The sequence below is a fragment of the Rhinopithecus roxellana genome, chromosome 12, assembly GCF_007565055.1.
Source record: "Rhinopithecus roxellana isolate Shanxi Qingling chromosome 12, ASM756505v1, whole genome shotgun sequence".
Classification (NCBI taxonomy): Eukaryota; Metazoa; Chordata; class Mammalia; order Primates; family Cercopithecidae; genus Rhinopithecus; species Rhinopithecus roxellana.
Genome location: NC_044560.1, coordinates 14677112 through 14694229, shown reverse-complemented (window position 1 = coordinate 14694229; position 17118 = coordinate 14677112). Strand labels below are relative to the sequence as shown.

General features: G+C 47.0%; 1 protein-coding gene across 1 annotated transcript in view; it reads right to left on the bottom strand.

Moving 5' to 3' along the window:
* The window catches only part of MAN1C1 (mannosidase alpha class 1C member 1), a 176206-nt gene that overhangs the window by 99069 nt on the left and 60019 nt on the right, over positions 1–17118 (bottom strand). Inside the window, exon 2 of the mRNA XM_010355702.2 lies at positions 4075–4171. Coding sequence (XP_010354004.1) covers positions 4075–4171 — 97 coding nt within the window. The remainder of the gene's footprint in view (positions 1–4074; positions 4172–17118) is intronic.

Genomic DNA, 17118 nt, shown 5'->3' with positions numbered 1-17118 from the left:
GACACTAACTGCCCTATCTGGCCACCTCTCAGCAGAGGAGAAAGAGGCAGAGATAAGCCAGGCGTGGTGGCTCACGCCTGTAATCCCAGCACTTTGGGAAGCCAAGGAGGGAAGATCATGAGGTCAGGAGTTCGAGACCAGCCTGACCAACATGGAGAAACCCCGTCTCTACTAAAAATACAAAAATTAGCCAGACATGGTGGTGCACACCTGTAATCTCAGCTACTCAGGAGGCTGAGGCAGGAGAATCGCTTGAACCCGGGAGGCAGAGGTTGAAGTGAGCTGAGGTTGCGCCACTGCACTTCAGCCTAGGCCACAAAGCAAGACTCCGTCTCAAAAAAAAAAAAAAAAAAAAAAAAAAGAGGCAGAGATCAGCCTTGGCCTGAGCCACAAGGTGAGGAACAGGCTGCATCCTCTTTGTTGGTGGCCACTGGGGTTTGGGGAACATCTTCTGACAGGGCCTGCTGAGCCGGATGTGGGTAAAAAGAAAGCCACTTTGACACTGACTTGTTTAGGACACAGAAACTTGCTTCAGAGACACCTGACCCAGAGATCTTGTCCTTAAAGTAAGAATAGATTCAAGGAAGGGCAAGTGGGCAGCTGGGAGGGGGATTTGTTTGGTGAAGTGCCACACCGGGAGACCAGGCTCGGGTATCCCACTGCCCCCCGCTGCAGCTCCTGTAAATCTCAGCAAAACGAGGCACCCGTGTGAACTCATTACCCTTCCATTACACAGCCCTGCCAGCCCTGCCAGCCCTGCAGGCCAGGGACGAGGCTGCAGGAGCCTGTGTCCAAGCCGAGCACCAGGAGGCGGGGCGCTGCTCAGGGTCTCCTTGTATACCCTACTCAGCCAGCACAGCAGACTGGGCACAGCCTGCCACCTGACTGCACCCAGCAGCCCCCATGAGTCCAGAAAAGAAGTGGTGGGTGACTAGCTGCTTCATTCAGGCCAGTTCATCTCCTATCTTCGGGAATAGTCTAGCTTTAGTGCCCATCACGGGATCACCCCAACTAGAACCCCTCTCAGGCCCCAAGAATGCCCCTCAGCCCTCATCCTTTGGGTGTGTTCCCATAAGCCTCTGTATCCTGAGACTCATTTGTGGTGACAGTGATCTGAGCTACCACTATTAACAGGGTCTATTTGTCAGGCAGTCCCTAGGCCGGGATTTAAGTTTCTCATTAGCTCCAATTTACAGAAAAACTCAGCCTCAGAGAGAAATGACTTGTTCAAGGTCACACAACCACGAAGTAGTAAAGTCTGAATTTAAATGAGGTCTGCCGGAAGTTCCAGCCCGTAAGGACTGTCCATGTCAGTACCTGTGGTCACCCGCACTTGTCTCTCTCTCCGAGAGCACCTAGACAGACCTCCAAGAGACTCCAGGAAGGGTTGCCAGTGCATGTCTTGGCAGAGTTGGTAGAACTTTCACTGTTCCATTTATCCCTGTATCCCCAGCAGTCAGCACGAGGCACTGCCACCTAACAAGTTATATATGAAGAGAAGGAGTCAATCAAGACTGGCTCTCCCCACCCAGCGCCAGGTCCCCATGCATCTCCCTTTCCCAGGCGCCAGCTGCCCACTGCGGCTCATCTGCTGGCTGCAGAGAGAAGGCTCTGCCTCACTGCTAGGAATGCTACAGGTACTGGATGACAGGGCTCCCTGGGCCCTGCCAAGGCCGCTCCTGAGACAGACAACCCAAGGGACCTCAGAGCCTGCCATGGGCTCACTGGGACAACTGCCAACCTCATTTATTACAACAGAAATCATAAATCACTCATGTAGACATGGCCCTTTGCTTGTTCGTACACACTCATTTATATCCTTCTAGCAGTCCCAGTATGAATGATGAATGTACAGGGGCCCAGAGAGGTTAAGTGCCTTGAATTTGGCCACACAGCTCAGGACGGAGTGAGGACTTGCGCTCAGGTTATCCGATTCTAACTCCGGGCTCTTTCCATCATTCCAGATGGCTCAAGCATGCGCCACCAGGCTGGGTGACTAGAAAGGGGCCGGAGGGTTGAGATTTACATCCTAGGCCCTGAGGAATTTTACAAAATGGAACCTCTCTCAGAAGTGTTTCCTGTGATGGTCTGAGCCATACCTGTGCCCATGTTATGTGCAGTTTCAGAAGTCAACAGCCCCTCCCACCCCACCACCAATTCCCTGAATATTTGCAAACTGTGTTTAGAGAGAAAGAGGAAGCTTTCTTGATAACTTCCCTGTTTATACGAACAGCAAAAGCTCCAACAACTTTGATGGGATCTGCACCAGCAATCTTTCCCTAGGGCTGATGCAGGATATTTAGGGAAGCTCTGTGTTCTAGGCAGGTAAGATAGCCAGGTTCCTAACAGGAATCAACATAGCTCTTTAATTCATATTTGAAGTAAAAGAAACATCTCTCTTCCTTCCTCCCATTTGGCTCAGGAATTCATCTCTAAAAATCTATCCCGAGACAAAATTTTATGCCCAAAGATAACTCATGCATTATTTTGAATAGCAAAAAAATGGAAACAATCTTTGCCCAACATTAGCGAGATGGTTAAATGAATTATGGCATATCCATACAATCACAGACACCATTAAAACATTCTTTATGAAAACATTTAGATGACTTCAGGAAACACTTACGATGTAACATGAAGCCAAAAAAAAAAAAGAGCAGAAAGGACATAAAATGGTATATAAAAGGAAAAAAAAAAGCAGAAAGAAGAAAAGATTGAGAGGAAATAAGCAAAGATATCAATGGAGGCTGCATCTACAGAGCAGAACAGATTATTATTATTATTTTTTGCCTGATTTGCACTTTTTTGATACTTTCCTTTTCCCCCATACACTCCTAGGATAATGAGAAAAATAAATACATAAAGCTGCCCCAGTTCACACCCCATTTCCCAGAAGGGGAGTGAAATGTCTGAATAGCCAGACAGGTGACAATCTGCCTGGTGAAGGGGAGGAGGGTAGATTCCTGTCACTTTTTCCATAACATGGACACCTCTGATAGGGCCGCACACGATGGGGGTGATGATATCCCTTGTAAATTTGCCTTTAAGATTTTCCTGGGAACTTCCATCTCCGACTCAGTTATTTGGTTCCTGACTTCAGGAAACTGTATCTGTAAGGGGTGAGGAATCCAGGTACAGGACTGCCCCTCTCCAGCCCCACACCACTCCTGTCCCTCAGGGGAGATGAAGGCCAGGCTGCAGACAAGGGGGATGGCAACTTGCATGGGTGTTACTATTGGAATCTGAGGCCATGCCCACAAGAAGGCAACTTGCAGACCCTCGGAGCCACAGAGAGAGGCTCCCAAGGCTCGGGGTTAGGAGAATCCTGTGGCTGGGCGAGGACAAAGACACCAGCAAGTGGGGCTGCAGATAAAACACAATGAGTTGCCAGGCAGCAGCAGGACCCATGCCACTGCTCCTGATATGCAGCTGCTCCATTTGGCTTCCAAGTAGCTTGTGAGCCATGACTCTATACCCCTTTGTTTTTGCTGCTGTTGTCGTTTTGAGATGGGGTCTCAATATGTTGCCCAGGCTGGACCTGAACTCCCAGGCTCAAGGGATCCTCCCACCTCATCCTCCCAAGTGACTGGGAGTACAGGTGAAGGCTACCATGCCCGGCCCCCAACGACTCTGAAAAGCACGTACCCAACCCCATCAGATACGTGTTCAGCAATCTACGAAAACATCCAAGACCATTTCATGGCGACACTCCAGAGGATTGGATTTAAACCTGGTCCTCTGTGTTCTTTAGGTCTCCAAACCTCCACGGGAACAAATCTCCATCCCTCACTATCTCTACTCCCATTTCCAAGTTTCTCCACTCTAAAAAATAAATGATAATTTCATACAAAGCAGTCTGTAAGGCTAGAGAGAAGCATATAGGATTTCCCCTAAATCTAGGAGGACTCAGAAGCCTGAACAGCCCAGAGGAAACAAAGACTTGGAAGACCCCAGATCTGAAGAACTGAGGAGTCCCCACAACTCAGGAGGTGAAAAGGCAAAAGTAAAATTCCACTCAGTCACCAGGGGGGCAGTGGGTCCCTCCCCATATCAAAGTGGTTCCAATCGACTCACCGAACATGTTACCCTCGTAGCCGTCTTTCGTTAGTGGACGGAGTTCGTTTTTCCCCATTGCATAACGTTTATAGCTCTGCCAAGCAAACTGCATCATCTGCAAGAAAAAGCAGCAAAGAGAGAAGCTCAGTGTGACGATTCCTGGCAGTGCGCACTGGCCGCCTGGCTTTGCCCTTTGCAACAGGATTTTAAACTACGTCTAAAAAATAATGTTCCAAATTTTCCAAATTGAAGAAAGTGACGTCCCCTCAACATGATTTTATTTGTACAGTTATAGCAGCTGGGAAGGTCATTCTTCTTAGACAACGCCACGTGTCTAGGGCCTACCCACAGAATTCTTAGAGAAGACAGAAAAAGCACTAAATTCTAGACATCCTTCAGTGCCAAAGTGAAAAGTCACCTCTTCCAGGAAGCCTTCCCTGTTTTGCTCGCTTAAAGTCATCCTCCGAAGGGAAGGAAAACGAGCGCTTGCTGTAACGGAACACTCCCCTGAGCTAGGTATCGTTAACCCATTTTATAGCTAAGGAGACAGGTTGTAGACATGAGGTAACTCATCCGAGATCACTCAGTCAGTGAGCATGTTGGGAATTGAGCCATCCCCTCTGGCTCCAAAGCCTTAGGTCTGTCCCCAAAGCCTTGGTTTTGTCCCCTAAAATCACCATTCGAGCTCTTTGAACTCCTTTGACCTACCCTGGCCTCCCACGCACTCCAGCTCACCCCAGTTACTTGTTCCTCTGGCTCTGGACCATAAACTCCTTGAGGGTAGAAACAACACTTGCCTTGCCTCAGTTTCTCCCACAGCAACCAGCACAGGGCTTGGCACAGGTAGGCATCAAACCCAGAGTATGCACGAGTTCTTACGATGCAAGGCAGCTACGTCAGCTCTCAGGAGCATCACACCAGCACCTTGCTCCCCAGCTGCCCCAGGATCTTCAGGCTGAAGCAGATGCAAAGTGACAGTCCACCCCCAACCCTGTGCTGCAGCCCCCAAGGTCTCCCTCATTTGCCTTTATGGTGTGCCCCTTTTCCCTTGGCATGGCTGACTGCAGAGGGAGCACAACACAGCAGAGTTCTGGAGTGACCTGTGGAGCAGAGGAGGAGCCAGGGGCCCGCAGTGGCAGCAGAGCTGAGACACAGGTGGATGGGGAGGCAGCCTAGTGTGCCGGGAAATACTCAGGCTCCCAGATCAGAGATGCCTAGGTCCTAATCCCATCTCTGCCGTGATCTCTGTGACTTTGGCATGAAATCAGTTGCATCAGCTGAGATCTGCTTTAGCAAGGGACAAGGCCAGCCTTGCCACCATCCTGATAGGTTGAAATGAAAGAAAGTAGTGGGAATGCCCAGTTTTCGACTAGACACAGCAAGGGATTGACAAACACTATCTCTATTTCCTCCTTGACCTTTAAATTACTGGTTCTCCAAGCCTCGTCTATCCACCCCTCCTTTCATCCAGTCTCTTAGCTCTCAAATGTTAGCTGGCATCAGAATCACTGGGGGGCTTGTTAAAACAGGTTGTTGGGCCCCACCCTGAGTTTCTGATCCAGCAGGTCTGGGGTGGGGCCCAAGAATCTGCTTTTCTACCAGTTCCCATGTGCTGCTGCTGGCCCATGGGCCACATCTGAGAAGCACCAATCTGTTACATTGTATCGCTCACTTCCAGACACTATCCTGCATCCATTGGCTTTACCCTCCTCTCTCCCAGCCTGTGTTTCCCGCCTTAGCGGCCCACTTTCTAGGATATCATCACCTGTATTCTCCATGCTCAGCCACTCCTGGTGCCCACGCTTAGAAGACATCTCTTCCAGGCACACCGGGACAGTAAACAGCTGCTCTCACTGCTGCAGCCCAAATGTACAGACCAGGAGGGCAGGCAGACCTGACAGGTGCATGGCCTGGACTCTCCGTGAAATGGCAGAATAATCTAGCACCACTGCCCCATTCCACAGATGATGAAACTGAGGTCCAGAGATGAGAAGTGGTCAGGGCAGCACAGCAGCCAGGTCAGAACCTGGCTCACTCATCTCCCAGAGCAGCAGACACCCCCCAGGCTTGGCCAGACATGTGGCTTCCCATGTGACACACATGCAAACGTCATAGTAACACAGTCAAGCACTTGGCACGGGCTTTGAGTCCTGGTTCCATTCCTCTGTTATTTTCTACTTATCTTGAATCGGCAATAACAACAAATAATTGCCAGGCATGAGTGCTTGAGAGAGAACGGCCTCCTCCCTCAGTCTCATCTGGGGGCTCTCTCTATTAAGTCAGTGTTGGGGGAGAGAGGGCAGGTGGCTGGGGGGCTGGGGTGGAGAGCAGCAAGCTGTTAAAGCATAAATGACAGCAGAAAAGGAGGAGGAGAGGTCTAAGTGGGGGGCCACACCCCACCCTGAAAATTCCCCCACCTAGAGAGAGAGAAGTGGGTGTTCGGGAGTAATTACGAGAATCACAGGTATCTACGTGGTCTCAAAGAAGCTGTCACTGCAGGAATGTGAGGTTTGGAATGTGGCCCATTTTCACAGTCATCCACACCAAGGGAGGGAATGAAGGCACAAAACATCTCAGCATCACTGGGGACTGAATTCACAAGGCAATCAAAGCTGACTCTTCGTGCTTTCGTTCCTTCAATGCACACGTGCCTCCTGACTCAGGCCACGGGTGGCTCAGCCTAGGTGCTGGGTGAGCAGGGGACAGGGGATGAAGAGGACAGCCTCCCAGAAAGGTGGTCCTTCTCTCTCTCCCTAACACACCCTAAGCAAGCCCCTACTAGGTGTCCTGCTCTGTGTCTGGGCTATAGCCGTGGTGGGAATGCACTCCCAGCTCCTACCCTCTGACCCCCTGCCAACTGCCCATCTTCCTTCAGGTCCCAGCTGAAAGGGCACCTTTGCAGGGAGGCCGTCTTCCCAGCCCGAAGTCAGACACCATCCCACATTCCTGATGCAGACCTATGGTGGCCTGCAGTCAAGCTTTTACACCTGCAACTATTGGGTCAGGCCCCCCACCCCGATTCACCGTTACATGCCCCACAATGCATCCAAGGGCTGGCACAAAGAAGGTGCTTGTTAAGTATTTGCTGAATTGGCTCTGGAGCTTAACACATGGCTGGAAGACTCAATGTGGACCACACGCCTCACAGGCAAGACATGTAACAGGCAAACAAGCCAGAGAGGAGGGGCTGCTGGACAACAGGTGTTCAGAAGAGGGCAAGTGTGTGTCTCAAGGGAAGCTTCGTGGATGGATGAACAAGAGCTCTGATGGACAGGTAGAGCTGTGAGGGGCACAAGAAAGGGTGACCCACAGAAAGGCTAATGTTTTCACTCTGGAACTGGTGATGTGTGCCACGGGTAATATCTGGACTGTAGAGACAGACAGTTCCTGACATCATGCTTAGGCAGTTCTGAGACCTCAAAGGTCACCTGGGGAAGTTCCTTAATAGTAGTCTCTCTCTCTTTTTTTTTTTTTTTTTTTTGAGATGGAGTCTTGCTCTGTTGTCCAGGCTGGAGTGCAGTAGTGAAATCTCAGCTCACCACAACCTCCGCCTCCCAGGCTCAAGCGATTCTCCTGCCTCAGCCTCCCGGGTAGCTGGGATTACAGGCGTGCGCCACCACGCTCAGCTAATTTTTGTATTTTTAGTAGAGATGAGGTTTCACCATGTTGGCCAGGTTGGTCTCAAACTCCTGACCTCAAGTGATCCACCTGCCTCGGCCTCCCAAAGTGCTGGGATTACAGGTGTGAGCCACCATGCCTGGCCAGCGGTCTCTTTTTGAACACTCTCAGTGATGGGCTGCTCTCCACCTTCCCAGGCAGCCCATTCGATTGTGGAGTTTCACAAAGTTCTTCCTTAATCAACTGAAATCTGTTTTCCCTTATGGGCCACAGGGGAGACAATTCTTCCTGCTTCCATACCACAGACCTTCAGCCACGGGGAGCCAGCTCTTGAAGTGCACTCACCTATTGAGCCCTCTGAAACTGCAGACCCACATGACCTAGCGTTCTTCCAGGTGCCCCATGCCTCTGTCACTCACTTGCTGTGGCTGGTCATTCTTTTGGAAATGAGCAGAAACCGAAGTGCCCACTTGCTCTGGTCACCTCTGTGCCAGACTGTGTAGGTGTGGACTTGTCATTTGTCCCTAATAACTTCCATCTCCTTTGACTCTGCCTATCATTCCATGCTGTAAGGATCTCTCTGGTTCCAGATCCAACCTTTCTGGAACCAGGTCTTATTCAACACATGTGTCTGCCTCCTTTGGGTAATCGGCAGACTTGATGGGACTGCTATCTGCATCTATCCTCAGGTTTTGAACCGAAACATAAACAGCCAGCTGAGGACTAAGTCAGGAAAACAGCCTCAGGAGTCTCTCTCCTGGACCCAGCTCCGTTCTTTTTTTGTTTGTTTGTTTTGTTTTGTTTTTCTTTGATGTCATTCATCAGCAAGTAAGAAATATGCCAAGCAATCCGTACAACCCCCGATTCTCCATTTTTGTACACCAAGATATTGTGAAAGACAGGCTAAAATATAAAAACACTCTGCCCTAGTACAGCTAGTACAGAAAAATAAATTGCTTTTTTTTTATTAAGGAAAATAAGGGTTAGACTGGCATGATTGTTCTTAGAGAACCTATTTTGGCTTCTACAGATCATCATTTTTTATCCTAAATGCTTGCAAATCACTAACTTAAAAATCTATTAGTCCCACTAGGATGGCCATACTAAATAAGATGGACGATGAAAAGTGTTGGCCAGGATATGCTGACATCAGAAGCCTCATACATGGCTGGCTGCAATGAAAATGGTGCGGCCACTTTGGAGAACAGTTTGGCAAAAAAAGTTAAATACGGAGTTACCATATGACCTAACAATTCTAATTCTAGGTACGTATTTGTGCAGAAAAGTTAATGCAGCAGGTCTTAGACGTCTGTCCTCAGAAAGGCCTGCTTGTGAGGTGGGTCCTCAGCTGGTGTCTAGGAACCTGGGTTTTGCGAGTGCTCCTATCAGTCTCTAACTGATAAAGGTGGTTTCCTGTGTCTGGACTGTTTGTACAATGTGGCTTATGCTAAACAGCTACTTTCCTTCTGGAGTCTGGAATGCTGGTACTTGTTAGGAAGGGGGTAGCTACCTTGGGCACTGAGTCTCTAAAGAGCTTCCCTGGTCTATAACACCTTACACATCTTCACTGGGAGAGAACTCTTGGAAGCCTGCACCTGGTTTCCTCTGGATTTGTCCCCATCCACTGTTTCCTTTGCTAATTTTGCTCTGTAAAGTTTCTTTTTTTCTTTTCTTTTCTTTTTTTTTTTTTGAGATGGAGTTTCGCTCTTATTGCCCAGGATGGAGTGCAATGGAACAATCTCAGTTCACCGCAACCTCCACCTCCCAGGTTCAAGCGATTCTCCTGCCTCAGCCTCCTGAGTAGCTGGGATTACAGGCATGTACCACCACACCCAGCTAATTTTTTTTGTATTTTTAGTAGAGACAGGGGTTCCCCATGTTGGTCAGGCTGGTCTCGAACTCCTGACCTCAGGAGATCCGGCCGCCTTGCCTCCCAAAGTGCTGGGATTACAGGCGTGAGGCACCGCGCTCGGCTGCTCTGAAACCTTCCACTGTGATAAATCATCGCCATCACAAGAACAATGGGCTGAGTCCTACGAGTCTTCCTAGTACATCACTGAATCCAGGGGTGGTGTCTTGGGGACCCCTGATACATACCCCAGAAAGATAACAACATGTAGCCACACAAAAACCTGGACACAGGTGTTCACAGTGGCACTATCTGTAATAACCAAAAAGTGGAAACAGCCCAAATGTCCACGGATTGAATGGATCAACAGAATGTGGTATACCATGCAGTGGAATATTATTCAGATGGAAAAAGGAATGAAGCACTGTCATGGGCTACAGTATGGATGAAACTTGAGATACTTGAGATTAGTGAAAGATGCCAGATGCACAAATGCTACCTGGAGTATGATTCCATTTGTAGGAAATGTCCAGAATAAGCAAATCCACCCAAGCAGAAAGCAGATTAGTGGTTGCCCAGGACTAGAGGAAGGGAGAAATGGGGAGTGACTGTTCATGGGCATGGGGTCTTTTCAGAGTAATGAAATTTTTCTACAATTGATTGTGGTGATGATTCACAATTCTGTGAATATATTAAAATGACTGAGGCTGGTCGTGGTGGCTCACGCCTGTAATCCCAGCACTTTGGGAGGCCGAGGTGAGTGGATCATCTGAGGCCGGGAGTTCAAAACCGGCCTGGCCAACATGGTGAAACCCTGTCTCTACTAAAAACACAAAAATTAGCCGGGCGTGGTGGCAGGTGCCTGTAATCCCAGGTACTCAGGAGGCTGGGGCAGGAGAATTTCTTGAACCCGGGAGGCAGAGGTTGCAGTGAGCCGAAATCGCGCCACTGCATTCCAGCCTGAGTCACAGAGCAAGACTCCGTCTCGCGGTGGCTCAAGCCTGTAATCCCAGCACTTTGGGAGGCCGAGACGGGCGGATCACGAGGTCAGGAGATCGAGGCCATCCTGGCTAACATGGTGAAACCCCGTCTCTACTTAAAAAAAATATATAAAAAACTAGCCGGGCGAGGTGGTGGGTGCCTGTAGTCCCAGCTACTTGTGAGGCTGAGGCAGGAGAATGGCATAAACCTGGGAGGCGGAGCTTGCAGTGAGCTGAGATCCGGCCACTGCACTCCAGCCTGGGCAACAGAGCGAGACTCCGTCTCAAAAAAAAAAAAAAAAAAAAAAAGACTCCATCTCGAAAATAAAATAAAATGACTAAAATGTATACTTTAAAAGTCAGATTTTATGGTATGTGAATTCTCTCTCTCTCTCTCTATATATATATATATATACACACACACACACACATATATATTTTTTGAGATAGAGGTCTTGCTGTGTCACCCAGGCCTCTATCCAGAGGTAGGCTCTGTCTCAAAAAAAAAAAAAAAAAAAAAAAAAAGAAAGAAAAGAAAAAAAGAAAAACGTCATTCTTTTTGGAAATACACAATGAAGTATTTAAGGGTAGAGGACATTATATTTGCAACTTTCAAATTGGTTCGCAAGACAATATGTAGGTACATGCGTATATGTATATTATGCATACAGTTTCATATATATTATATATATGTAAAGCAAATGAGTGAAAAACAGAGAGAGAAAGCAAACAGGGTAAAATGTTAACATTTGTGGAGTCTGGGTGAAGGTAAATGTAAAATCTTTGTTAGATTTTTATAACTTTTCTGTAAGTCTGAAATTTTTTTTTTTTTAACTCATTTACGAAATTTTACTGGAGGCTGCCATTTTCACCCAAATTTATACATTACAGAATTCTATTTTCCTTCACTTTTTATAAATTACAACAGAATGTGGCCATTGTCAGTCTCCCTGAAGTTCTTCTTAGCCCCCAGTTCCTCAATGGCCTGGATGGTCTCACCAAGCCTGTTCCCCACGCTGGTCAGAGGAGGAAGAAGTCTGGTGAACAAATTAGGAACTAGCTATTTTGGTTTCTCCTTTTATAATTATATTAGCATGCTCAAAGGAGGTGCCTGTTTTCTTCCTACTCCAAAAAAATTAAAAGGCTCCTTTGGTGGTTCTGAGAATTTTCTACAAGTCTCAGCTCAATTCAGGCTTCAGCCCTCATGCCCGCTTCTCCCACTTCTGGGTCACTCCCTTCTCCTGAACTCAGGTCTGTGCCCCTTCCTTCCCTCTTCTGCATAAATCCTTTCAGGAAATCTTAAAAACAAGGTTCACCTCACGCTCTCTTTTCTCGTCTCTCTCTTGTCTTATCTCTCTCTGTTTCTCTACCTTTTAATGTATTGAAGGCACATAAGCTCACTGAAGAAAAGCAGATTACAAGAGAAGGAAAACAACTGCCCGTTATTTAACTCCGACCACCATTCCCATTTTGGTGTCTTTCTCTCCACTCTTTTCCCTCTCATATTGTACCTTTGTTTCTTCCCATAATTATGACATATTCCAATTTTATTACAAAGGTTTTGTAAACATCACTTTTAACAGCTATATAATAGCCTAGAAAGTAGGTTCATCATCATTTACTTCACCTCCTTCCCATATAATTAGACATTTTGGTGATTTCTAGTTTGGGGCTATTGTAAATAATGCCACAGTGAACATCTCTGTGCACATAACATTTTGAATAATTTCCTTAGACCAGAGTTTCTAAGAAATTGCTAAGAAAAAACTTTTAAAGCTATTAATATGTAATGCCCTTTTAAGATATTACAGTCAGATACCATGTTTTGCCCACCACTGTGCAAAACTTGGTGAACAGGAAACTGTATAACGATTTTGTGACGATACAGTAAAGTAGTTCAGTTGGGGAGATAAAACGAACAAAATGAACAACCATCACTCACATCTGTGCAGCTCTTTGCATATTTTAACTCATTTGATTTGGCCAGTTCAGTGGGCTTGACAGGATAGATATTTTTTCCATGTGGAAATAATTATGCAAGGGCTAAAGTAGGAGATGTAAAGTAGTAAACAGGTATTCAAAATTATGTTTACAAATGTTTCATGATAGGGAAAAACGCTCATTATGTATTATTAGGTGGAAAAGTAGAACACAAAATTACATAGCATGAAATTCATTGGCCTATGTATGTTTGCAAAAAAAGACTGAAAGAAAATACACCAAATTCTTAACAGTGGTTATGTCCGATACAAGTGTAGTGATTTCCTTTTCTTCTCATTGACCTATATTTTCTGAATTTTCTACAATGAATATCTAGAAATGTTTTGTGATGTGAAAAATACAGGTTGTTAAAATGAAAAACAAAAAGAAGACATCATATGGCGCTACCCTTAAGTCAGAAGAAAGTGCTTGGGTGGTCAGCCGTGGGGTAGGTGGGACCAAGTTAGGTTTTGATTTAAAAAAAAAAAAAGGAGGTCTTTACAGCAGGGAGTCAGAGAGAAGGTCACCCAGCAAGAGAAACAACATCAAACAGAAGCACAGATCCAGAACTCCAGAGTCAAAGAGAATTTTAGGACCAGAGACATCATCTATTCTCAAAGCCACATTTTATAAGAACTATATGAGACTCAGAAAGGGAAGGGACTTGCCTCGGTTAGGACTCAGACACTAATAGCACAGAGATAATCATGTCTCTAAGAACATGGGCCAGGGCGGTGCCATAGCTGACTGGGGAAAGGGCCAGAGCTACAGCAAGAGATACTCAGGACAGGTGCAAGAACATGATAGTCGGAACCAATCAATGTGAGAAGTATATACCAAAAGAAACTGTATCCCTGTCCCCACTGGGTTCTAGAAACATACAACAGACAGTCATTGTGTGTGTGTGTGCGTGTGTGTATGTGCATGTGTGTGTGTCCATGCTAGAGATACAGGGTGGCTCTAGATGGTCTCTGGAAGCCCCTCCCTTCCTGTAGCCTGTGATTTATAGATTCAAAGAGCACCTAACAATAGACCACAAAGCCTTCCCTTCACTCAAGTCTTGCAAAGGCGGAAAACAAAGCTCCAAAGATAGAGAGACACAGGCAGAGCCATCGGAGCTGAATCCTAAGAAATCTCTTCAGTTCTTCCTCAAACAAAAGATGTTCTTGTCTACCTGAACAAATCAAAATGACATGGAATTTTTTAATGCAAAATATTTACTAGTGTGAGGCAGGATATTATTATTTGGTTTAAGATTTTCTTTCTACTTGTGTCAGAGCTCAAGGGTTCTCTCCTGCAGAAAAGAGACTAGAATCGATCACCCAGGCACAGATGCCCACTCAGCTGAGGACCCCAGAACAATGCCATCAAGAGAGAAAGGATGCATTCGAGGAGGGGAGGACATGTGGGTGCCGGCAGACCACTCCCAGAGTGGAAGACTCTAAAGTTTGTGTTGGACAGTTATTTGGGGGGGACAACTTGGAAGGAAGGGGGTGAGCACTGAATACTGAGACATTCTCCCCTACTTTAAAAAATCACACACATACACACAAGGCCAGCTCTGGCAGTGACCCAGAACCACAGTTGCTACATTCAAAGCTGCCAAGAAGGGAAATGGATTTTCCTACTCATTAAAGACAAGTGCTCACACCATGACATGCAGCCTTATTGGCGTCTCCCAGTAGTGACACCTGGCCCCATTTGCAGGGGCCAAGTGGGAAGAGATTTGGTCTCTAATGATTCTGGGATCTAATGACTATGCAGACAGAGAGCTTAGAACATTGTTTTTTTTTTTTTCTCTCTCTCTCACTTTCAGCACAGTCCAAGGAAAGAGCTGACAGCTTGGTACCTAAACACTGTCCACGTTAGATTTTCTGATCCAGTCCCATTTATTGGCACAACACAACATGACCTGGTTGGTGATTCCAACGAGGCTCTTGCAAGTACACAGCCCAGGTCTATCGCTCAGAAGCTGGGCACAGGAGGGGGTGTGGTTGCCCTGGGAGGTGGAGCTGGGGAGTAGAAGGGGAGATGCTGCCTCCAACCCTCTCAGTTTCGGGTTTATTCGAGCTATTGAAAGGCCAATGTGGGGAATGAGCATGTGATACAACTCCCATACACCTGAGGTCCAGACAGCTCACCCACATCCTGCCCACAGGGATTCAGGTTTGAGCAGTCTCAGGAATCGCATCCTGTCTGCAGCTGTTTTTAAGGCATCAGGGTCGAGAGTGTGCAGGCACTCTCAGGCAGAGACCCTTGCTGCTCAAAATGCTCCAGGAACCAGGGGCAGGGCCACCCAGGGAGCACGTCAGAAACAGAGTACTTCAGCTCCACCCTCCCACCTGCTTAATCTGAAGCAGCAGTTTAACAAGAGCCCCAGGTGATTCAAATGCACATTAAAACTTGAGAGGCTGCTCCAGGGCTCTGCCGCCTTACTGGCTGTGTGGCCTTGAGCGAGTGCCTTAACCTCTAAGAGTCTCAGTTTCCTCATCTGTGAAAGGACAGAAATACTTAATCCTTAGAATAACCCTGGGAGTAAATAACATATGTAAAGTGTTGAGCACAATGGCTGGTATACAATATGTGTGCAATAAAAAGCAGCCATGGCATGGATGTGGTGAAAAGGGAACACTCTTACACTGCTGGTGGGAATATAAGTTATACAACTGCTACGGAAAACAGTATGGCGATTCCTTAAAGAACTAAAAGTACAACTATCATTTGATCCAGCAGTCCCACTACTGGGTATCCACCCGCCCCAAATAAGTCATTACATGAAAAAGACACATGCATACACATGTTTATAGCAGCACAATTCGCAATTGCAAAGATACGGAACCAACCCAAGTGCCCATCGACCAATGAGTGGATAAAGAAAATGTGGTACATATACACCATGGAATACTACTCAGCCACAGAAAGGGATGAAATCATGTCCTTTGCAGCAACTTAGAAGGAGCTGAAGGCCCTTATTCTAAGTGAAATAACTCAGGAATGGAAAACTAAATATTGTATATTCTCACTTATAAGTGGAAGCCAAGCTATGAGAACACAAAGGCATAAGAATGATATAAGGGACTTTGGGGACTCAGAGTTGGGGAAAGATTGCAGGGGTTGAGGGATAAAAGTCTACATATTGGATACAGTATAAACTGCTCAGGTGACAGGTGCACAAAAATCTCAGAAATCACCACTAAAGAACTTAAATATGTAACCAAAAACTACCTGTACCCCAAAAACTATTGAAATAAAAAAATTAATCAATCAATAAAAAGCAGCCACTGGATACTGCTATCCTATTAACGTATCCACTAAAAGAGAAATATCTTTCCATCCACTTATCTTCATACCACCACCGTGAGCACCACCCTAATCCAAACCACTCCCATCTCTCCATGGAACTCCTGCGACTGCCTCAACTGGCCTAGACCGGTCCTCCCTGGCTTCCTACACTGCTCTCCACATTGTAGCCAGGGTGGTTATTTGAAGTGCAAATTTATTCATCTCTCTCTGCTTCATCCCAAACACACACTTAAATAAACTCCTTCTTGAGGCCCATCAGGCCCCAGGAAGTCACCCACTCATGCCTTCAGTCAGCTTGTCCTCCCCATCTCTGCCCCAGCCACACTAGCTTTCTCTCTCCGTTCCTCAACGAACCATGCCTCCCCCTGCCACACAGCCTTTGCGCACAACAGTCCCGCTCCTTGGACCACTCCTCCCTCCTCTTTTTGCCTGCTGAATTCCAGTCATCTTTCAGCGCCCAGGCTTGGCTGACACTTCCAAGAGAGTTCTTCCCTTCAGGTTGAATCACCCTATTATGGAGGATTATTAAAGTCAAAATTTTACATCAGTTGTGTGACTGATTAATTAGTATCTATTTCCCCCACGAGAATGCAGGCTCCACGAGGCTCTGTTGGCTCCATTGCTCATTATTGCTCCCTGGCACCTAGGAGAGTACCCAGCACATAGAGACTTTCCATAGAAATATGTTGATTAAATGACTAAGGATGGTGACAACACAGGAGGCACCCTCTAGGGCTGCTCATGTCAAAGGATTAAGGGGGATGCCTGCGACAGAAGCACTCACTGCCCAGGGGCCTTGACTCAACAAGGATTTATCAAGGGCCCAACAAGAGGACAGCTCCGATTGTGAGGCCACAACAGCAAGAGCAGGTGAGACCCTTCCCGGCGAGACTTTGGTCCTGGAGCAGCATGCAGACAAACAAAAGTAGCTGTGCAGAGAAGGCCACCAGACCTGGAAGCCGCTGCAATGGGACGGGTCCCCATCCGCTCTGTTCTATCACAGATTGGGTGTTAGGTGGGGGCAGGGAGACAGCGTGTGGGGGACACAGATGAGTGACAGTGGAAAAGATCTTAGGGCACCCACAGTGAAATTCCAATGCGAAATGGTTCAACAAAACCTGCCCATGTGCAGGTGTCTCCACCATTTCCAAAATGCTTTGCCTTTTTCATTTGAGCCTTACAGTCACCTGTGAGTTAGGCAGGGTAGGGGTCATCACCCCCATTTTACAGCAAAAGAAATCGCACTTCCACATACAGACATTTATGGGACGTATTGTGTCATGTACACTGCTAAGTGCTTTTGTATGCACGTGCACATGCTGTTTTCACCAC